The following is a 23509-nucleotide window of genomic DNA, read 5'->3' as shown; positions in this document are numbered from 1 at the left end:
AGTCAGAACTGGCGGTCAGTTTCAGCCTGTTGCGCCAGTTCCAACTTACATACAGATTCAACTTAAGAACAAACCTACAGTCCCTATCTTGTACGTAACCCGGGGACTGCCTGTAATGATATTAAGGGTGATAATTAGGGAAGCTATCTTTGTGATGGGCAAGGTAGTTAGCATCTTTGTTAAGGTCCATTACTAAAGTGTCAATTTTAAGCATTAGTGACAGTTCTGAGGTTTCCCTTTGTAGTCTGGTGTTAAAGTCTCTTTGGAGTAAGAGTAGTGAGGTCGTTGAGGTGGGAGGGGTTTTTTCCTCCATTGATTTAGACTTGCTCAGATTAGGTTATGATCAGTGGGGCTCCTGCCCTGGGAAGGAGAACAGAACCCGGTGTCCCAGCACTGTATGGGGTGAGGGGGCTCTGCGGACTGTAGGAGGGGGACTGGGAAGGGGACACCTGCAGCCAGTGTGATGCTGGGCGAGTGTTGTTCTGGGGGGGGGGTGCAGGAGCCAGCAGGGGGTCAGCTGGGCTCTGACCCAGCGCGGCATGGACAGCACGTGTGCAAGGCCTGGCTGGGGGGCACTCTGCCCTGGCGGTGCTCAGCGGGGGATGCCCTGCTGCAGGATGTGGCCGGGGGGGGGGCTCCGTGGGGGATGCCTAGCTGCAGGATGTGGCCGGGGGGGGGGGGGCTCAGTAGGGGATGGCCCAGCTGCAGGATGTGGCCGGGGGGGGGGGAGGGGGGCCCTGGCTGGCGGGGGGGGGCAGCGGGGGGGGCTGGCCGGGGGGGGGGCCGTAGGGGGGGATGCCCTGCTGCAGGATGTGGCCGGGGGGGGCTCAGTAGGGGATGCCCTGCAGGATGTGGCCGGGGGGGGCTCAGTAGGGGATGCTAGCCAGGAGCTGCAGGATGTGGCGGGGGGGGGGCTCCGTAGGGGATGCCCAGCTGCAGGATGTGGCCGGGGGGGGCTCAGTAGGGGATGCCCTGCTGCAGGATGTGGCCGGGGGGGGCTCAGTAGGGGATGCCTGCTGCAGGATGTGGCCGGGGGGGGCTCAGTAGGGGATGCCCTGCTGCAGGATGTGGCCGGGGGGGGCTCAGTAGGGGATGCCCAGCTGCAGGATGTGGCCGGGGGGGGGGGGGGCTCAGTAGGGGATGCCCAGCTGCAGGATGTGGCCGGGGGGGGCTCCGTGGGGGATGCCCTGCTGCAGGCTGGGGGGGGCAGAGCTCAGTCAGGGTGTTTGTCTTGTGGGGGGGGCACCATGCTACGGGGGGTCATATAGGAGGCGCCGTGCTATGGCGGGCTCAAGGGGGGGCTCTGTGCCCGCAGCCCCCCCCCCCGACCCCCTCAGCCTGCGGGAGGGGCTGTGGGGGGGGGGGGCTCTCCACTCTACCGCGCGTGCCGAGCCCAGCTGCAGCCCGTGGGGGAGGGGCAGAAGCAGCGGTACGGCGCGTGCTCAGTAGTGGCGGGGGCGGGGCAGAGCCCTGTCCGGCGCCCGGCCGTGGCGCGCACGCGCGGTACCACCCACGGCGCCCGGGCCCGCCTCCTGGAGTCACGTGCTCACGGCGCCGCCTCGCGGCTCCTCCCTCCGCTCTGCCGCGCGCAGAGGCTGCCGGGAGGCCGGAAGGCGCCGTCCCGCTGCCCGGGGAGGTGAGGGGTGCGCGCGCCACATCCAGCCCCGCCTCGCGCGGCCCCCCCCCCCGTGTAATTCACCCCCTCGCGCGCGCTCCCGCCTTCCCCCCCCCCTCCCCCCCCTCCCCCCCCCCCAGCCCCCCCCCGCCCCCCCCCCCCGCGTTACCGAGCTTCCCCCACCCCCCTCAGCCCCCCCCCCGAGCCCCCCCACCCCCCTCAGCCCCCCCCGCGTTACCGAGCTTCCCCCACCCCCCTCAGCCCCCCCCGCGTTACCGAGCTTCCCCCACCCCCCTCAGCCCCCCCGCGTTACCGAGCTTCCCCCACCCCCCTCAGCCCCCCCCCCCCGTGTTACCGAGCTTCCCCCACCCCCCTCAGCCCCCCCGCGTTACCGAGCTTCCCCCACCCCCCTCAGCCCCCCCCGTGTTACCGAGCTTCCCCCACCCCCCTCAGCCCCCCCCGCGTTACCGAGCTTCCCCCACCCCCCTCAGCCCCCCCCGCGTTACCGAGCTTCCCCCACCCCCCTCAGCCCCCCCCCGCGTTACCGAGCTCCCCTCACCCCCTCAGGCCCCCCCCCCCCCCAGCCCCCCCCGCGTTACCGAGCTCCCCCCCCCCCCCCCCCTCAGCCCCCCCGCGTTACCGAGCTTCCCCCACCCCCCTCAGCCCCCCCCCACCCCCTTCCCCCCCCCCCTCAGCCCCCCCCACCCCCCCCCCCCCAGCGTTACCGAGCTTCCCCCACCCCCCTCAGCCCCCCCCCCCGCCCCCCTCAGCCCCCCCGCGTTACCGAGCTTCCCCCACCCCCCTCAGCCCCCCCCGTTACCGACCCCTCCCCCCCCCCCCTCAGCCCCCCCCGCGTTACCGAGCTTCCCCCACCCCCTCAGCCCCCCCCCCCTCACCCCGCTTCCCCCCCCCCCCTCAGCCCCCCCCCGCGTTACCCCGCTTCCCTCAGCCCCCCCGCGTTACCGAGCTTCCCCCCCCCCCTCACCCCCTCAGCTTCCCCCACCCCCCTCAGCCCCCCCCCGCGCCCCCCCCCCCTCAGCCCCCCCCCCGTTACCGCTCCCCTCCCCCCCCCCCCGCAGCCCCCCCCCCCCTCAGTGTTCACTGAGCTCCCCCACCCCCCTCAGCCCCCCCCCCCCCCCCCCCCGTGTCACCGAGCTTCCCCCGCCCCCTCCCCGCAGCCCCCCCGTGTTACCGAGCTCCCCTCACCCCCTCAGGCCCCCGCAGCCCCCCCCCCCCGAGTGTTACCGAGCTTCCCCCACCCCCTCAGCCCCCCCCCTTCCCCCACCCCCCCCGCCCCCCCGTGTTACCGAGCTTCCCCCACCCCCTCAGCCCCCCCCCCGCGTTACCGAGCTCCCCTCACCCCCTCAGGCCCCCGCAGCCCCCCCTGCGGGCACAAGGGCCCCCCCATCCAGAGGGGCCCTGAGAGGAATGGCGGCTCTTCCCAGAGTGATCCAGGTGGGGCGCGCTGCGACCTGCCCTGTCTGTGGGCTCACCTCTCTCGGGGGTGGCAGCTGCGCCCCGCTCTGTGCAGCCCGTGGCAATTCTCTCTTGTGACCCTCTGTGGAGCGAAGTTTGTGCGCGCTCCAGACCCAGCCCCTCCTTTCTGGCGGCTGCTTTCTTCCAGTTCCCTTCATTCATCAGAAAACCCTCCGACAGGAGCGAGTCCTTTGCTAGACACACCTGCTGGAGATACTCCTTTTCTTTCCAAGACACTTGGCGAGAGACAATGGACAGCAGCCTTTGGTCTTGTCTGTGATCAGCATGGCTTGTGTGGCTTGCCCCAGGGCCAGCGACAGCCCTTTCTCCTCAGACAAGCATGCCCGTCTCCTCCTCGCCCAGATCAACAAGATGAGATGTGGACATAATTTCTGTGATGTGCAGCTCCAGGTTGGTGAAGAAGCATTTGAGGTCCATCGCCTCGTCTTAGCTGCAAGCAGCCCTTACTTTGCTGCTCTGTTCACGGGAGGGATGAAGGAGTCTTCCAAGGATGTGGTACGCATCCTAGGAGTAGAGGCTGGCATCTTTCAGTTGCTCCTGGATTTTATTTACACAGGTATATTTATGTTGTTTGCTATTCTGAATTGAAAGTGTAGTGTTGAGGAGAACCTTGTGCACAGTGCTATGACAGTTATTGGCTGGCTCATACCATTTATGTTGCAGCTGACCTATGCAGCTTACAGTACAGTGCTGAGAGTCCTATTAGCACATTTAAAACCAGGCTGGATGAAATATCTGTAAAAGTACAACAGGAATGAGTTCTGTACTGGCATGGAGAGGAACTAGAGGACCTAAAATGTCGTCTTTATCTACATTCTAAGATTCTGTTTTGCTGAAAATACAGTGCTTGTACAGCAAGTTGAAATATACTGTAGTACTGTGTGTTGTATTTACAACAAAAGTGAGTTGTCACTGTAAATTTTTGGATGCATATAAACATGTATCCACTGTACATATGCGAGGTGTAGTTTGGCTGCTGTTCATTATCAGGTTGGCCCTTTCCACCAGGGATGTTAGCCTTAACTGAGTTTGGCTGCTTCTCCCTCAACTTGACATTTTTAGACTTGGACCCACCTTCCTGAGCTGATCTGTAAGGTCGCCATCCTCTTTATGCCTTTTTTTTTTAAAGCTTTCAAATAATCAGATAACCACTAGGGCTAGGTTGAGTAGCATTCAATGGAAGCTGACATCTGTTTATATATATTTTAATCAGAACTTAAGTTTACATAGCAACAACCTAAGTAACTATTTTGCTAATCCTCTCTCCCTTCTATTATTTCTTACTTCCAGTACAATGCATATTCCTATTGAAATCAGGTTAAAGCAGAGCCTTTGCAGGATCAAGGTGTAAAAGAAAGGGGGCAAGAAGGGAATATTTTGTGTGTTGCTGATAAAAAAAAAGTATATGCACCTACAAATACAATAAATCATAGTTCTTGAATTATGCTGTGGTCTTGAGTAGATGAGTCATCGAGTTAACCATGCAGCAGCAATAAAACTGTATGTAAATCACAGGAGTTTGGGGTTATCCCTCATATGTGTTTATTTGGAGTTGCATACTTACATTAAAATTGATAAATTCCTTTTCAGACACTAGTAAACACCATATTGAGTTGGTAAGGTGACAGTGATTTTGCAAGGCAAATGAACGTATAGTTCAAAACATCTAACTCAAATGGAAAAGACTAAGGCTTAGCACTGCTTAGACTGTTCTAACATCTGAAGTATGGCCAGTTTGTCACATGTTGTCCTCTGTACACAGGAGTCGTGAATGTTGGTGAGAGTAATGTTCAGGAGCTGATAATAGCAGCAGACATGCTACAGCTGACTGAAGTTGTGGACCTTTGTTGTGAATTTCTGAAGGGACAGATCGACCCCTTGAACTGCATTGGACTCTTCCAGTTCTCTGAGCAAATTGCCTGCCATGACCTTCAGGAATTCACAGAGAATTACATCCATGCTCACTTTCTGGAAGTGCATTGTGGTGAGGAATTCCTGGCACTAACAAAGGAGCAGCTTATTAAAATCTTACGGAGTGAGGAGCTTACTATAGAGGATGAGTACCAAGTTTTCATAGCTGCAATGCAGTGGATTTTGAAGGATCTTGGAAAAAGAAAGAAACATGTGGTGGAAGTGCTGGATCCAGTTCGATTTCCTCTGTTGCCACCCCAGAGACTCTTAAAGTACATAGAAGGTAACAGAGAGAGAGAGAAATGCAGATGTTTGGATGAAGTATTTGTCTTTGGTCACTGGGTTTTGCTTGTTCTGTAATGACTGGTTATTAAATAACTCAATTTCTTTAGCATAATTACTCCTGGGGGAAGTTCTGCTCCATTGTACAATGCAGAATTTTGCAGAAATGAACATTGTGCATGCAGAATTTTCCTTCCCTCACAGAAATGGGCTGCAGTGCTGCTAATCACCACTATGGGTTGCTGAACTCAGCAGAGGCCAGCTCACACAAAGACACTGCTCTAGGAGCTGAGGAGAGAGCTGGAGGACTCCTGGCTGCAGCAGTTGCCAGGGTGCCCTGAGGAAAAGTGGGTAGGGCACAGGAAACTGCACCAGCATAGGAACAAGCATTAGGCTGTTTCTCCCTCTTGATCCCTGGGCTCAGGGAAGAGGGAATGCTGGGAGGAAGGCAGATATCTGGGCTGTAGCGAGTATCTGAACCAGAGGGTCCTACAGCTGGTCTCTGGGGCAGGAAAGGGCACAGCGAAAAAGGAACTGGGTTGTTATAGAGGTTTTTTTTTAACTCTTCTGCAGATCAGTATTGTTACAGACTTCTTGACAGGTATTTTGAAATAAATTACCAAAATAATTGAAACTAGTAGGATGGTGTAGTGTTGTTTTGACAAATAAAATTTGCAGAAGTTTAAAATATTTTGTGTGCAAAATTTTAATTTTTTTGGTGCACAATGCCCCTCAGTAGTATTTAATATATATTCACATTTTGATTTTTTTTTTTAAACTAAGCATTTGTGAAACGTAAAGCAGAATTTGTGCGATTTGTCTTAGTTTTAATATAAGAAGTAGAGATACACTGGTAATAATAGTTGACACATATTTTTCCCTGAGTTGGTCAATTACTGGTTTTATAGTTATCATTGTGACTTTCTTTCATGTCTCTTTTTTTTTAAATTTTCTTTTCCCAGGAGTTCCAGATTTCAGCCTGCGGGTGGCTCTGCAAACCCTGTTGAAAGAATATTGTGAAGTCTGTAAATCTCCCAAAGAGAACAAAGTCAGTACTTTTCTGCAAACATCTAAGGCTCGTCCCCGAAGGAAAGCCAGGAAGTATCTTTATGCAGTAGGTTAGAATCTGGTTGTTTTAACCTTTTTAAAAAACAGTGACTTGATATGTCATATAGGGATGTTAACTTGTGTTTAATCAGCTAATTGAGTGGTTGATGGAATTTCCATTGACTGCTGGATTGGTTGATAAGGGGGAAACTGGAGAGCCACAGTGGAGTTAGCTCCCAGGCCCTGGAGCTAACCCTGCTGAGGCTCTGCTTTTTAAAGGGAGTAAGAGCCACCCAGCTCTTACTCCATTTAAAGGTCAGAGGCACAGTGGGAGACAGGGCACAAGCCGGGAATCAGCTGTCCTGGTTCGCGCTGGTTCCCAGATGTTGCGTCTCTGCTTTTTAAATGGAGTGAGAGCCACCAAGCACACGAGCTAGGACAGCTGATTCCCAGCTCATGCCTGATCCCCTGCTGCGCCTCTGCCTTCCCTGTCCCCCCACGGAGATATTGCTGGGGGGAACTGGGTTTTAAGCTGGCTCCCCCCAGCACTGGCTCCTGCTCCCCCCCTTGCTGACTCTGATAGAAGCAGCAGTGACGGGGAGGAACTAGTTGAGTAGTGACTCGACTAGTCGCTTACATCCCTAATGTCATATTGCATTAAAAATCTTTAAATTGTTTGTGGGGAAAAAAAACAAAAACAAAAAAAGTAGTTGCCAAAATAGTGCAGTTTTGTATACAATTAATCTAATACAGTCTGTTACAGGACTACAATTGTGAATAATGTCTTTATTAGCAAATAATTGGAGCGCATTGCAAAATATAAATACATTTATATTTTATCTTTCTTGAATGCAGTATCATAGTCTGGAATAGTCTTTCGGAAATAATTTGCCTCAAGTGCCAAGCAATAATGCATCCTGTTATGTACACTGTTCACAAGTAGAATATATGTACAAATCTTGCACCCTGTTTGTTTATATTCTTCCAATGGTATTGTGTTTCTTCCCCTTTTTTCCCTTTAAAGTAAGGATTTTTTGTAAATTATCCTTTGGTGAACTTTGTAAATTAATAGGTCTTTTATGAATTAGGGATACAATCAAAGAATGCTCATGCCTTTTGCATTTGGCGTCATACGCAAACATTTTAGTTCTGCTGTTGGTTTGATATGTTTACCCTCTTGAAGTTTGTTTAGAAGCAGTTTCTGCTAATAATGGAAGAGACCATTCCATGAGTGGATGAATTAAGAATTGCAAAACTATCATGAGATTATGGTCATGGGTCTCATAACAATTTTGCCCTCCTCTAGCACCTTTTATTCAGATATCTCAAAGTTCTTTGCAGACATATATTGAATTAAGCTTCCCCGTGATCCTCTGAAGTTGGTCCTATCACCTTCATTTTTCAGATGAGAAAACTGAGCCTGCGATGATGAAATGAATAGAATTGTCAAAGGACACACAATTTGTGGCAGAGACAGAATAAAAAGCCTTATCTCCTCCTAAGGCTCAATACTATCCCAGTATTATGCCTTAACCACAAAATCCTCTTCCTTTTATCAGATACTTAATAAATCTAGGAGAAATTTTTCATTGACACATAGTAAGGTACTTCAGCGTCTAATACTCTGGAAGGTGTTTGCATCAGTCTGTTATAGCAAAAGTCCAGTATAACCAAATAGATGAAATTATCAGTTGAGCTCCAAGTGCTTTACAGAGGAGGACAGTATCAACATTGCATTTTACAGATGGGGAAACAGAGACACAGGTAGGAGAAGTGACTTGCCCAAAATCATCCCAGCAAGCCAGTGGCCAACCTGGGAATAAAACCCAGGTTTCCTGAATCCCAATCAAGAGAGCTCTGCACTAGAGCATGCTACCTCTCGTGATTTTTTTCAAACACTAAAAACATTACTGATTTCTATAGTTTCTGAAATTCCCTGCTGAAGGAAGAAGTCTGATTTGATTAGCATTGGCATAGGCACGACTGCACTGAGGAAAGATGTTACTCACTTTTTATAAAATCTTTTGTTATTATTTTGGCACTTTGTAACAGTTGGGACCACTGCATTAACAATGGCTAGGACCTTGCAAGAAGGGGGGCTGCTAACTTACACATTTACTTTCTATCTGTTGCCTAGGTGGATACACTCGCCTGCAGGGGGGACGCTGGAGCGACAGCAGAGCCCTCAGTTGTGTGGAGCGTTTTGACACTTTCAGTCAATACTGGACCACTGTATCTTCTCTTCACCAGGCTCGCAGCGGGTTGGGAGTGGCCGTGGTGGGAGGAATGGTCTATGCTATTGGAGGTGAAAAATGAAAGACATATGTTAATTCTGGGCCCCTATAACCAGATGATGGTAGGGTATTGCCTCCTGTGAAGTCCCTGGGCAATATTAATTTTAATAGAATGATAGAAATGTGGGACTAGAAAAGACCTAGTGAAGTAATCTGGTCTAGCCCTATGTTCTGAGGCAGGATCTAGCATACCTAGATAATTCCTGACAGGTGTTTGTACAACCTGCTCTTAAAAACCTCCACTGATGGGGATTCCACAGCCTTCCTGGGCTACCTGTTCCAGAATGTATAGTTGATTTTTTTTCCTAATTGCCAACCTAAACTTGTCTTGGCAGATTAAGCCCATTACTACATTTCCTACCTTTGGTGGACATGAAGAACAATTCTTCACTGTCTTTATATCAGCCCTTAATGCATTTGACATGTCCCTCCTCAGTTTTCTTAAGATTAAACATGCCCAGTTTTTTTAACCTTTTTTTATGGATGGGGATTTTCAAATGCTGTTGTTATTTTTTGGAACTTTCCTCTAGACTCTTTTCAATTTACTACTTTCCAAAAGTGTGCTACCCAGAATTGGACATAGCACTCCAGCTGAGGCCTCATTAATGCTGAGTAGAGAGATAATTACCTCTATCTCTTACATGTGATGCTCCCATTAAAATATCCCAGAATAATGTTACCATTTTTGCAACTTCATCACCTTGACTCATGTTCAATTTGTGATCCGCTATAACCTCCCCAGAGTTATAAACAGCACTAACACACAGCCACTTACTCCCTGTTTTGTAAGGGTGCATCTGTACTGTACCCAGAGCTCAAAATAAGCAACGAAATTTGAGCTATGCAAATTGCATAGCTTATTTCAAGTTGATTTCAACACAGCACCAAATTTCAAAATAGAACACTATTCTGAAACATTTCTTACTCCTTGTGGAATGAGGTTTAGAGGGACATCGGAATTATTATTATTTCAAATTATTTGTAAGCTGGACCGACCCCTTAAGTTCTATTCATCTGAAGAAGTGGGTTGTGCCCACGAAAGTTCATTATAGTTTTTTGTTAGTCTCTAAGGTGCTACAAGACTACTTGTTGTTTAAGTTTTTACTTTTAACCCTGTTATCCCTAGGTGCTTACAAACTGATTGTTAAATAATTTGTTCCAATATCTTTCCATGTATTGAAGTTAGACCACCTAGTCTATAATTCCCTGGGTCCTCTTTGTTCCCCTTTATAAAATTCACCTCTATGTACCGGTCCAAGTGCTGGTGATCAAGTCAAATCTTGGCACTCCACCTCTGAAAGATTGCTGACCCCTTTTATAGACCTTTATCAGAACCCCGCATAGTCGTCTTTTTCCTAAAAGGAACAGTCCCCATCTTCTTAATCTGTCTTCTTATGAACACTTCTCCATACTCCTACTTGTTTTTGTTGTGCTTCTGTATACCTTTTCGCTTCTTAGGTGTTTTTGAGATGCGGTGTCAGAACTCCATACAGTATATGAGGGAGGAGCATACCATGGATTTATATAGCGACATAATATTATTCATTGTCTTATCCTTTTCTTAATTGACAGAACATTTGGTTCAGTTTTTGACTACTGCTGCACATACTGCAGGTATTTTCAGGGAGCTATCCAGAGTGATGCCAAGATCTTTCTTGAGGGCAACAGCTAATTTATACACTATACTTGTATATGTACAGTTGGGAGTATGTTTTTGAATATGCATTACTTTGCACTTACCAACATTGAATTTTATCAGCCATTTTGTCAATCACCCAGTTTAGTGACATCCCTCTGTAATTCATTGCCGTCTGCTTTGAATTTAATTATCTGTAGTAATTTTGTATCTTCTGCCAATTTTGCTGTCCCATTGTTCACCTCTTTTTCTAGATCACTTATTAATATGTTGAAAAGCACACACGATATGATAGTGTTCATGGAACAAGGATGTTGGGAGAATCTTATATTCTGACACATCCTTGAGGGGGCTCTGCTATTTACCTTTCTCCAATGGGAAAACTGACCATTTATTCCTACCGTTTATTTCCTGTCTTTTTCTGTTGTTGTTTGGCACGTTTAATACAATTGTCATTTTAAATTACACCTCAGTATAATATAAATTATATCTCAGTATAATATAAACTACTCTACAAAAACAGAGCTTTCCTTTTCTCAGCTGATGGTATCCAGGAGGTGGGAAAGTTAGCTCAGTCTGCCTAAAATGAAAGTTGTGTGTACATGTAGTAAAAGGAAACAAAAGATACACTGTAACGTTAAATGATCTATTCTTAAATAAACTCTGTGTTTTCCTTCCTTTGTTAGTAATAGCACTGTAAAGTGCAGTATTTCATACAGAAGTACAAAGCTGCAGAGTTTCCCTCGCAGCTGTTTTGGGAAACCATTGCAGAAAACCATTTTCAACACTCATTTAGTTTTCTGATGTAGACAAGGCTTTTGTTGTTTTTGCACTTTGGCAAGATGAGAGCAGCGTCCTTGATTCCAATACTATATGTGAGGCCTGTTCTTGTGGCTGAGCTGGTCAGAGCTTGTATATCTGAATTTCAGAATATTCTATCTTGCTAGTTTTCAACCCATTGGCCCCTTGTGGCCCAATCAGCATATAGCTGTGGCCCATGTGACATCCTCCTGGCCATATAGGTAATACATATATTGTGTGAATGTGGCCCACATAACATACCTGTATATGCAGTCCAGAGTGGTAAATGGGTTGAGGACCACTGTTCTAACTCATCTGTTTCTGCCTTTTTTTCTACTAAGGAGAAAAGGATTCAATGATCTTTGACTGTACTGAATGCTATGATCCTATTACGAAGCAGTGGACAACCGTGGCTTCCATGAACCATCCTCGGTCTGGACTTGGAGTGTGTGCATGTTATGGTGCTATCTATGCTTTTGGTAACTATACAGTTTTTTAGGTAAATTTGGTTTTAAGACCATTAGTTCATCTGATCAAATCAGTCTAGGGATTTTAAACTTTAAAATTAAAACCATGTAGCAGGGAGACTTGAAGAACAGCTGTTACTTGTAATTTGCAGCTGATGGTTGGTTTTGTGAGTGCACATGGGGAGATGCCATCATTTCCAAGTGAAGCATCTTAGCCAACCAGTGGAATAACAGGCATTTTCAGAATAAATCCATAATACCCCTGCCAAAATATGTTAGCTAAGTTAATAAGTTAGTCTGATTTTTCTTTAAAAAAAAAAAAGCATTAAAAATACCCAGACTTTCTGCTTCAATAGTATCTTTATCTGAGATTCTGTGCTTAACCTCTAAGCCTTCTGTGATGGATGGATGTGGAAACAGAAGTAAAAGGTGATTAAATGACTTCTGGAACAAGTTCATTTGCAAAGCTGAGATTCGAACCGAGAAGTCCATGTGTTCTCAACAGTGAGGCTCACTACTAAATTTTTGGAAGAACTTAAATATGTATTTTTCAAAAGCTTTCACTTAAATAGACCTTTGCTGTCACATCAGCCTTCAAGTACCTTATTTTAAAATGAGGAACTACCAACATATGTGACTTGCAAAAACAAGTTGCTGTACGATCTTGTGAGCACCTGCCTGATGTTATCTTCCTCTGAGTCTCATCATAGATCTTATCTCTGCTGCAGTCTCAAAATCTATAGCACACATGTGTATTCCTGTCCCTGCTTAAGATTCTCTATAGGTGCAGCAGTTTTTCTGTACACAGTCAGTTGCCCTATAATGTGTTTCGGGTCCTATAAGCTGTTCTGAGAAGAGGCTGTTTGGTTATCCTCTCTGTAAAACAAAACCCTCGTCTCTGGTGCTCTTTAACATTTGCATATAACAAAAGTAAATATCCAGTACTTGTAATCTTCCACCCACCTTAATGAGAAGAACAACTCCAAAATAATCTTATTTCAATAACTGGGCAAAGTGCCAAGAGTCTTCCAAGAATCTTATAAGATTCTCTCATGTTACTTAAGCTCTTAATGTAACATTTCTGAAATGTGGGGGAAGTGGTAAGAGGGAATGATCCTTAATTATGCTTTATTTAGACTTTTTATTGTTGAAACAATCAGCAAAAGGAACATCTGACACAGGCTGCCTTTCAGGTATCAGAAATAACAACTATGTGCATGTCATCCATATCACTGTCTTCTAAATGCTGCTTCACAAATTCGGTGTTTGAAAGCTTTTTAAAGCCAAACACTCAAGGGTAATGAAAATATAATATATTAATATCACAATCCACTTGGAAAGTAAGATTTGGAATGAAAGTTATGGGAACATTTTAGTTGATAAAACCTTATCAAATCCAGTGTCCTGTCTCCAAAAGTGGCCAATTCCAGATGTTTCAAATATACTATGGTGCCCATAATTATTCATTGTTGGAGTACATGGAGGAAATTGTTTTCCCCAGACTTAGCTAGTGACCACCTTTTGTCCTGAAACATAAGACTTGCTAACCTTACAATTGTTTTCTCTGTATTCTACACATGGTTTTGTTGCATCATACGAAGGTATTTCCATCCATAATTATCTTTGATTGTGCTATTTGGACTTTAAATCTTTTGAATGTAATTGATTTTGTAAACCAGATGGTTGTATCATATATCGTAAATACTCATATTTACTTTGTATACAAACAATGTAGCCTATTGAATATGTCCTCATAAGTTACTGATAGAAGGACATGTTCACTTTCATTGATATATGGCAGGGAGGGGGGAAGGTCTGTAGTTCTGTGTTATCAAACTTTACCAGCCATATATGTGTGTGTGTTGTGTATTGTTTTTTTGTTTTTTTTAGGAGGTTGGGTTGGAGCTGAAATTGGTAACACAATTGAAAGATTTGACCCTGAATTAAATAGCTGGGAGCTGGTAGGCAGTATGCCTGTGCCCCGCTACGATTTTGGGTGTTGTGAAATGCAAGGTGAGTGGTTTTTGGTTATGACTTTCCCATATAGCCCCTCCCCCTGACTGAGGCTCAGCCAATTAACAGAGGCGTCTAGATTTCAAACCTTTTAGAAGCTCCTTCAAACAAACAAACCAAACAAACAAACAAACCAAACAGACAAACACAAGCTCAGCACACTGCAAATAACTCCCCCCCACACACAAACACACACTCCAGACAGCCACTTACCACAAGGGTCCCGTTTTTACTCCTCTTTTACCTGGAGAACTCCCTCTCCAAACTCTCCTGTTACCTGTTCCTGGTCGCGCACCCAATACGGCCGTTGTTATGTTCTTATATGAATAATAAACAATAGTTCAGAGAGGTGGTTGTGTAAAGCATTTAGAGGTTTACATTTCAACCAGGAATCCCTGCCTTATATCCATCTTGTAGCTTTGTAAGACTTGTTGAGCTCTGAGAGCATATCAGTGGTTCTCTTCCTTTCTGCCATTTCTCCTTTTCTGATGTGTATTTTTATTCCTGTGGAAATTGAACCAAAAGGTCTCCACTCATTTAATAAAATGTAATAAACCAGCTTAGAAAATTTCCTTGGCCCATCAGTTACCAGACTTTATTAAACTTCATCCTGTTTACCTCAGACCATTTCTCCAATTTGTCGACATCATTTTGAATTATGACCCTATCCTTCAAAGCAGTTGCAACCCCTCCCAGTTTGGTATTCTCTGCAAACTTAATAAGTGTACTTTCAATGCCAATATCTAAGTTGTTGATGAAGATATTGAACAGAGCCGGTCCCAAAACAGACCCCTGCGGAACCTTACTTGTTATACCTTTCCAGCAGGATTGAGAACCATTAATAACTACTCTGAGTATGGTTATCCAGCCAGTTATGCATTCACCTTATAGTAGCCCCATCTAAGTTGTATTTGCCTAATTAATTGATAAGAATATCATGGGAGACCATATCAAAAGCCTTACTAAAGTCTAAGTATACCACATCCACCGCTTCTCCCTTATTCACAAGACTCGTTATCCTATCAAAGAAAGCTATCAGATTGGTTTGACATGATTTGTTCTTTACAAATTCATGCTGGCTGTTCCCTATCACCTTGCCACCTTCCAAGTGTTTGCAGATGATTTCCTTAATTACTTGCTCCATTATCTTCCCTGGCACAGAAGTTAAACTAACTGGTCTGTAGTTTCCTGGGTTGTTCTTATTTCCCTTTTTATGGATGGGCGCTATATTTCCCCTTTTCCAGTCTTCTGGAATCTCTCCTGTCTCCCATGATTTTCCAAAGATGATAGCTAGAGGCTCAGATACCTCCTCTGTCAGCTCCTTGAGTATTCTGGGATGCATTTCATCAGGCCCTGGTGACTTGCAGGCATCTAACTTTAGTTAGTTTCTAAATGCATGACCTTGCAACTTTGCACTATTAACTGTCATTCCATTTCTGTTACTCCAGTTTACAAGGTCATCCAGATCTTGTATGGTATTCCTGTCGTCCTTGGTATTGGCAATACCTCCCCACTTTGTGTCCTCTGCACATTTTATTAGCACATTCCCACTTCTTGTGCTGCGGTCAGTAATAAAAATGTCAAATAAGGTTGGTCTCAAGACTGATTCCTGAAGAATTTTACCAGTAACCTTCCTCTAGCCTGAGAGTTCATTTTTCAGTATGACCCATTGTAGTCTCCCCTTTAACCAGTCCCGTAGCCGCCTTTCAGTTTTCATATTAATCCCCGTTATCTGCAATTTAATTAATTTCTCATAGAGAACTGTATCAGACGTCTTACTGACATCCAGGTAGATTAGATCTACTGCATTTCCTTTGCCTAAAAAATGAGTTAACTTCTCAAAAAAAGTCTCAGAGGGGTAGTCGTGTTAGTCTGTAACTGAAAAAAAATGAATGGCCCTGCAGCACCTTATAAACTAACAAAAATGCAGATAGTATCATGAGATTTCATGGACACAACCCACTTCAGATGAATGGTGCAAGGGGTCCAGAGGTACAAATAAATAGCAGAAAGAGGGAATGAGGAGGGAAAGAGAGAGAAAAAAATCTTGTCAAGTAGTGTCCGTGCCCCATGCTAAATGAGGTTAATAGAGTGAGCTATAAGTGCCCGATACTTAGCTTTTGATGTCAGTAGGGTGTTCAATATAGTGGCCTATCCAGTTCACGTCTTTGTTCAAACCTTGCTAAAAAGTGTCAGTTTGCAAATGAAGGCAAGTTCCACAGCTTCTCTCCATCTGGTTTTTTAAATTACTTTGCAATTCTGAAATCACTTTTAGATTCATAAATGAGTACCCGGGCAAGTTGAAAAGTTCCTCAATGGGTGTCGATGTGTTACCATTTCAAATATCTGATTTGTGTCTATTAATCCTTTGCCATAGAGACTGTCCAATTTGACCACAAGACACAAAGGGGACTGTACATCGTTTACGTTTTTTCAAATTTAAGTTATTAGTAATTAAGATATCAACTTTGTACTACAACAAAGTAGGCTAACATCTACTTTTTGCAGTTCACCAAGCTTGGACAAGATGTTTTATCGTTACGAAACATTCTAACAGAACTTTGTGAATCACCTGTTTATCACTCTGTTTGTAAACAAAATTCTGACTCCCTGCCTCAGGGGCACAAACTGGGAGCAGCACTTTCTCCTGTCTCATCTGAGAACTTAATGCTCAGGGTGCCTGACCCTAAGGCTTGCAGGTTTTTTGGAGCCCAATTCCGCTTATGTACATCTACTTAGAGAAGAAACAAACCACTACAATGAGTCTGAACCTACCTGTTAATTAACTGCCACTAGTTTGCAGTATGGGGCTAATAGCAGTGTAGTGTAACTGGGTTCTGAAACCTGAAGAGGTGGGAGGGTCTCGGAACCTGGTCTCAACCCATGGCTAGATATCTACTCTGCTATTTGTAGTCATGCTGTGGTGTTTGTGTAGTTTTTATTAGGGCTGTCAGTTGACCTGCGTTAATGCTTGCGATTAACGCGTTAATTGCAGGTGTTAATGCTGCATTGCCCCTTTGATGCACTGGAGCGGCACTTCAAAGGGGCAGCACAAGTGGAGCTGGGGATCAGCTGGAGTCCCCAACTGACCCCAGGCTCCTAATGTGCTGCCCCTTGGAAATGCTGCTGCGGCGCTTCCAAGGGGCAGTATTGCATGGAGCCTGGGGTCAGCTGGGGACTCCAGCTAATCCCAGGTTCCATACAGCACTGCCCTGTTGGTTGAAACGCCGCTGCAGTGTTTCAAAGGGGAGGCATACGTGATTAATTGTGATTACATTTTTTAATTGCTTGACAGCCCTAGTTTTTATTTGTTGTAGTTTGGGCCAGTGGGAGATGTTGATTTCCATTCTTAAGTAAACTTAATGAAAGGATCAAATTAGTTATTGTGTGATATATAATTAAACTTGTTTTCTGTGGTGCCTGCCATGCCTAAGCATAGACTGAATAGGGAATAAAAAACCTTGTCTCTCCAGGTTTAATTTACATTGTTGGGGGCATCAGCAATGAAGGAGTAGAGCTACGTTCTGTTGAAGTCTATGATCCAATATCCAAACGTTGGGCTGAGCTTCCTCCAATGGACACCCGAAGGGCATATGTTGGTGTAGCTGCCCTCAATGATTGTATCTATTCTCTTGGAGGAATGAACGAGAGTCAAGATGCACTTCGTACTGTAGAGAGATATTCCTTTGAAGAGGTACAGTAGATTGCCTAGGAATCTTTTAGAAATGCAGACTGCCGCTTTATTTATTAAGCTTTGTAAAGAAGCTAATAAATGCTGCGTATTTTCATAGTGAGAGATTGTGTTGGCAAGTTGGCCATTATATACCTGGTGAGAACGTAACTCATGTTGATGAGAGAAACATTTTAAAATAAGCTCCATTTTCCTATTTTCTCCCAGTCAATAATCTGGAAACTACACGTCGGGGACATTCGAGGTAGTGTCCGTAGTTCATATACTTGCTGAGTTTTTGAGTATATCTAATCTTAATCATATAGTGTTTGAAAAGCATGTGTGCACACTTTTGGATAACCCAAAGTTAACCAACACACTGACCTAACAGTAGGTGAAAAGATCATAGCTACTAAATATCCTGGAGATTGTGAAAGAGCAATTTGTCTATAGGTTGTCCCATACATTACTCCAGAGTCCAGACACTAGACAAATTTCTTGGTTACCATAAGCCCAGCTCTGAAGTAGGGATGTCAACGTGTAGTCAACTACACGATTAACCAATAAGTCCTGGCCTATTGGTTAATCCTGTTGACTACATGCATCAGCAGCAAGGTGGAGTGGAGTGGGAGCTGGTGCCTGAGAGCTTTAAGCAGGCTCCCCATGAGAACCAGATCTGCCTCACCCTGCCCCCGCATTGCTGCCTCTGCTGAACATAGGGAGCCAGGTTTCAAGCAGGCTTCCCGCATGTGCCAGATCTGCAGACCCACCCTGTCGCCCACTCCTACAAGAGGCAGCAAGGGTGGGTTAGGTAAGAGTCTGTGCTGGGGGGGAGCCAGGTTAAAAGCCAGTATTCCCTTCCCGCCCCCCCCAGCTTCATGGTGCAAAGAGGCAGCAACACTGGGGGTAGGGGGGCAGGAGAGGCTGCCGTAGCCCAGGCTCCCTGTGGACAAAGGCTGATGTGTGGCATCAGCCGCTGTACATGGGGAGAGGGGTCCGAACTTCCCACAGGCAGAGGTTGTTGCCAGAGACCAGTCTCTGTCTGCGGGGAGCTTGGACCCCCGCAGACAAGGGCTGATGGCACTCCACACTGCTGCTTCTTTATCAGAGGCTGCAGGCAGCTGGTCTGTGCAGCAAGCTGGTTTTTAAACTGGCTCCCCTGATGGACCTGTTCCTGTCTGCCACCTCATGCTGCTGCCTCTGTATCAGAGACAGCAGCACGGGATAGCTGGGGGCTCCCCGCGAGGGGGGCTGGAAGCGCACTGGTTGCTGGCCCCACCCTCGGGGACAATCGAATTGTTGTGTAACCACTAAGATTTCATGTGGTTACACAACTATTCAATTACACGATATCTAATATCCCTACTCTGAAGTGCTGCTGTTGGTGCTTTTCCCTCCATATCAATACCAAACCAGTATCCCAAAATGGGGCTGGAAATCACTGTGCTGTTGGTAGGTATTGACGTAAGTGCTTCCTACTGTGCTTCTGTAGATTCTATGGTACTTTTCATAGGAGTAGTATTGACAGTCCTGGGGGCAGGGAGGATGTTAAATTTTGCCGCCTCGCAGTCCCTTTGTAATGGCGATGGAGTTTTCTTTGCTTCTTGTTTCAAATTTTTTACTGTTCTGTGCAGTACTAAATAGGGATGTAAAATCCAGGTTCATCAGTTAACCAGTTAAACCTTAGTTTAACCAGTTAACTGAATAAACAGGATCCTGCTCCTAATCTCTTCCTCCCCCAGTCTCTTGCACTGGGAGAGTGAAGGGGGGCAGGAGCCAGGCCAGGCCAATGCGTGGAGCTGCCAGCTTCTGCACCCCCCCATCACCCGCAAGGCTGGAGCAGCCATCTGCCCATGGTAGGCCACAGGTGGGAAGCTGCTCCCAGGTACTTACCAGGTACTGGTTAACTGGTATCCCCAGTAAGGGTTACCCATTCACATCCTAGTGCTGAGCAGGTGTTATGCTCAACCCCAGAGGTGTATGTACATGGACATACAAGAATAACCAAAGGTTTGCAGAATCAAGCCCATCTCTTCAGGTGCTTTCGGATGTTTCAGGGTGGACAGTACCACATACATGTACGGTACTGCTTAGCATATTTGAATCTGCTTATGGTAGGTAGCTTAGTGGTAGTGTGGGGTACTTTAGACATTTCAGTAAGTTAGAGTAATTCTCATGGGACGTGGTTGGGGAGTAGTGCCAGTGCCTAGGGGGCTTAATTGCAGCAAATCTATTTGCTGATATTTTTTTCTCCCCTCATCAGGAGAAATGGGTTGAAGTTGCATCGATGAAGGTACCCAGATGTGGTGTGTGTGTTGTGGCTGTGAATGGACTTCTTTACGCTTCAGGAGGCCGAGCTTCTAGCCATGATTTCGCTGCCCCAGGGACGTTGGATTCTGTCGAAGTGTATAACCCTCATACGGACACATGGACTGAAATAGCAAACATGATCACCAGCCGCTGCGAAGGAGGCGTGGCTGTGTTGTAGAAGAGGTCTTCAAAGAACTCAAGGAAGACAGACAGTGGGAAGGATGAGCATCTGGCTTTCCACAGACAATGAGGTTTTATGCGTCTCTGGCCAGGATCCTCTTTCGCTCTGTGGCTGTTGTGTGGAGTTGGTAGAGGAGCAGATCTCAGGTACGTCTGTAGAGCTTTTCCTGAGCAAAAAGGAACTTCCCCTAAGATGACAACTGGCCAATCTAAAGTTTGTTACTTCAGGTACCATTTGTTGAGAGCAGAAATGTGATTAGATTAAGCTAATTGAATGTGAAACAACTGGGGACTCTTGGGTAAATTAGACCTTAACTGAGGGCTGATCTTTTCTGAAAGTGCTGGAATGACATTAGTGAGGTACATAAAATTCCTCCCTGTTCCTATGAATTGATACATATGAACATGAATGCTAGTATCATTAGTAGGACTTAAACTTAGCAGGTGGCTCCTTTACACGGCTAGGGCTTTATCTGAAGTGAAGAGTATCTTGGCTTTTGCCTTAGCACTAGGAGTTGCCTTTTGCTGGCAGAGACTATGCCAGGTGAGTATGGTTTCTAACAAACAAAGATTTATACTTCTACTTGTAGCCTCATCTCACTTGAGGTTCTCTTCAGCTGCAGAACATGCACCCTAGAAATTAAATGGAGGTGAATTGTCCTTTATCCCCCAATAGATTTTCTTGATAAAGGACCTGTTAATAAGTGGCTGGCAGTCTTACTCCACCACTACTTTTCCTGTAAAGCTCAACGCAGTTTTGTTGTTTGTGCTAGAATAACACTGGAATGCTGTTACCTCGTGGGTGGCAGACACTATCTACCCAAGTATGGACTTTCCCTTCCCCATTCCGTGGAGTGCCGCCTTTGTGCTGTCCATAGAATTTCACTGAGCTTTTCAATTGGTAATGTCATCATCTCTTATTATAGTGCCCGCTCTTCCTCCTGCCTTCCCTCTCCCTTTACTGGAAGGGATTACCCTGTGCACATGTGTGCACGTGTATGCACACATGGGGACTGTCAGGTAGTAGGATAGACATCCTTCTGCAAGATGCTGCTGCTCGTTCCCACTTACAAAGATGACACTTCTGGCTTGCAACCTTCCTTTTTTCCAGGTTGAAACAGACAGAAATGAACAGAAATTGGCTTTGTTCGGTTTGAGTGATGCTACTATTGTTTGTTCATTTTGCTATTGTCTTAAAGGTCCTATTTAGCGTGAGAGCACTTATTGGGAAAAAAAAATATATTATTTTTTTAAAGCAATTGACACACCATTTCCAGGTTTTTAATCTTACTGTCTTAAACAAAAAACAGATTTGGTACTTGTAGCTTCTGTTTGCACCTTGGCTGGTTTTGGATGAATCATCTGGGATTCAAGTCATAAATGAAATTGTGCTGTGTTGGACAATCTTCTGGAATACAAAACACCATTAGAAGAATAATACAATGGGAAGTCTTCATTATGTAGACCTGCTTTCCAGATCAAGGATGTTACCTGCACAGTATGAAGTTGTTTATAAAAATAAAAAGCATCTAGTCTGTGTAGTAGCTACCTGAAAACTGAATTAACATATTAAAGGGAAAAAACGTTATCCACGCTTGCTTAAGTTTGCTATATAACAAAGTACTTGCTTCTCTGATAACTTTAAAGCCTGTATTCAAGATGGACTTCTAATGGTTGTGAAGCTAGCCCGTTTCTCTACCTTTTGCGTGAGCCAAGTGAGTTTGCTCTTTAAATTGCTGTGTATATCTTGTAACTAGCTGCAGGTCATGAGTATGTACCTCAGTGGTGGAATGCTGTGTTTTTACAGAATGCTTTTTTTACTAATGAGGGTGAGTGGCATTGCTGTTACCTATAACAAAAATTGAGATATTCTTGTTGAAATTTTGTGTTTAAATTCTGAAGAACATTGAATCAGCTTTATAAGAGAAAAAACATTGACAGATTGTTTTTAGAAACAAAAATGTGCTTCTAAAATAAAATATTTATTGTATTTCCTTACTACTGATGAGATCCTTTGACTACAGGATCTTTGGGAAATGGGGGCTAATTGGATAGCTACCCTGTACTGCATACTGCCTTTTGACTGGAAAGAGCTGAAGTGGGAGATGTTTTACAGTCAAACATCTGCAGATTCCCATGCTGCTTGCATTTGGTTCCCATAAGATTTCAGCTTACTTTATTATGTCTGCCGTTAGCTATTTATCTCTTGCAGTCTGGAGTCAGGGAGGCCTTTTTGTTGTACCATGAGGTAGTTTCTTTTGACCAATGCTCAGGACTTTCAGCTGTTGGCTGACAGTTGTGGGTTTGTAGTCTGCCATCACCACATACCTAGTCTCCCGTGTGAGAGGAGGGACAGCTTCTACAACTGGCTTCATACTAGCCTGTGCTGCTGTCAGTTTCTTGTTTATATGTTTATAAAGCAGCCATGTTGGTTAAGAGGGAGTGACACAATGAACTTTGCTTTTCTTTAAATTGAAAACTCAATTTTATTTCCTCTACACCAAAACAAAGTAGAAGTGAAGCCTTTCATACTCTGTTACATCCAGTGTTTGTCTCTGTCCTCGAGCAATGCTGTTGCTGCTATATCCACTACTTCTGCAGCTTCTGCTGAACAGGGCTTTCCGCTCCCTTGTAGCACTCACGGGAGGAGGGCTGGAAAGCAGCATATCCAGTTTGGGGTTGGCCACCCTGGTAGTAACTACTCTCATTCACTGCCTAACCAAACCCTGCTCCTTAGCTTTACTAGAGCTGGTTTCAATCCAAAAAAGTGACATGACAGGGTCCCATGTTGGAAGTGAACACATTAGTCAATAACGGATAGGGCAGCACGTTCAGCCGCGTTCAGGAAAAACCCTTATCAATTCCTGTTTTCAGGAATTAAGGATGCAGTCCCCTGATTACAACAACACGTGTGTTCACACAGAGCACCCCGTGAACACAGTTTACAACTACAGCCACTCTGAATGTGTGCCGATGGAGAAGAGGATGCTGGTAGGACTCCTATGGCACAATCACAGATCGGCATTAAGGAATGACATTGGACTTAGCATCACCTTCCTCAGTTTTCATCAGGCTAAAGTAAAGCCTTGCTGCTTAGCTGTAAATACCCATTTGCTGCATACTTTTCACGTTCAAGGATTTATATCTGTTTTAGGTGGATTTCTACTGAAGGAACATTGGCTTAGGCCACAACTGAAAATCCTCTAAGTTTATATTACACATCCATCATCCACTTAATCTTCTGCCTTAGCTGAGTGGAGTTTAAAGGGAGGGTTGTGAAAAAACTATTGTGGAGAAGTGTGTGCTTCACTTCTCCAGCATATTTGATATTCAACCTACTGTGAAGTATCTACACTTTACAAATGTTATTGAATGGCCAACAAAAAGCAGACTTAGCCCATACAGGTGGAGTTGCTCAACCCCTTCTAGGGAACTGCACCTAGATTTCTGTGCAAAATAACTGCTTGAGTTACTTACTGAGAGCCAGGGAGCAATGCCTGCTGGCATCAGGCACACTATTCCAGTGTTTCTGAACCTTTTTTTAATAAAGTACCCCCTTAAAAAAAAAAAGTACCCCCAGTTCCTACAGTTTTCGGATGCACAATTTTTTTTCTACCATTGCAACACATTTGTTTCAACAACTTAATCACAGCCAGGCAGGCGATAAAATTTTGGGGTGTAAAAAGTACAACAATAATAAAACACTGTAAACTTAAAACAAAAATTCAGTTTTCTTCAAGTTTCAGTTGTGTTGACGTACCCCCCAGACTTCTCTCAAGTACCCCT

At 45.5% G+C, this 23509-nt stretch overlaps 1 protein-coding gene across 3 annotated transcripts; it reads left to right on the top strand.

Moving 5' to 3' along the window:
• Positions 1–1505: 1505 nt before the first annotated feature.
• On the top strand, positions 1506–21721 carry KLHL27 (kelch like family member 27). 3 transcript variants are annotated; one of them, XR_012905829.2, is made up of 10 exons: positions 1506–1636; positions 3325–3668; positions 4875–5306; positions 6268–6423; positions 8490–8657; positions 11425–11562; positions 13441–13563; positions 17037–17257; positions 19497–19870; positions 21034–21721. XR_012905829.2 is itself a non-coding variant. In XM_075935883.2 (9 exons), the coding sequence occupies exons 2-9, from the start codon at positions 3377–3379 to the stop codon at positions 19719–19721; spliced, it is 1755 nt and encodes a 584-aa protein (XP_075791998.1). In that variant the 5' UTR covers positions 1506–1636; positions 3325–3376; the 3' UTR covers positions 19722–21721. The 3 variants fall into 3 exon arrangements, 2 of the variants coding, with proteins under 2 accessions (XP_075791998.1, XP_014426088.1); XM_075935883.2 differs by having other exon boundaries at positions 19497–21721; XM_014570602.4 differs by lacking the exon at positions 1506–1636 and having other exon boundaries at positions 3366–3502; positions 19497–21721.
• The last annotated feature ends 1788 nt before the right edge of the window (positions 21722–23509 follow it).

The sequence above is a fragment of the Pelodiscus sinensis genome, chromosome 9 (genome assembly GCF_052426305.1).
Source record: "Pelodiscus sinensis isolate ZL-2025 chromosome 9, ASM5242630v1, whole genome shotgun sequence".
NCBI classification, from domain to species: Eukaryota; Metazoa; Chordata; order Testudines; family Trionychidae; genus Pelodiscus; species Pelodiscus sinensis.
Note: the sequence above shows the minus strand (reverse complement) of the source record. Positions and strands in the feature narration are given on the sequence as shown.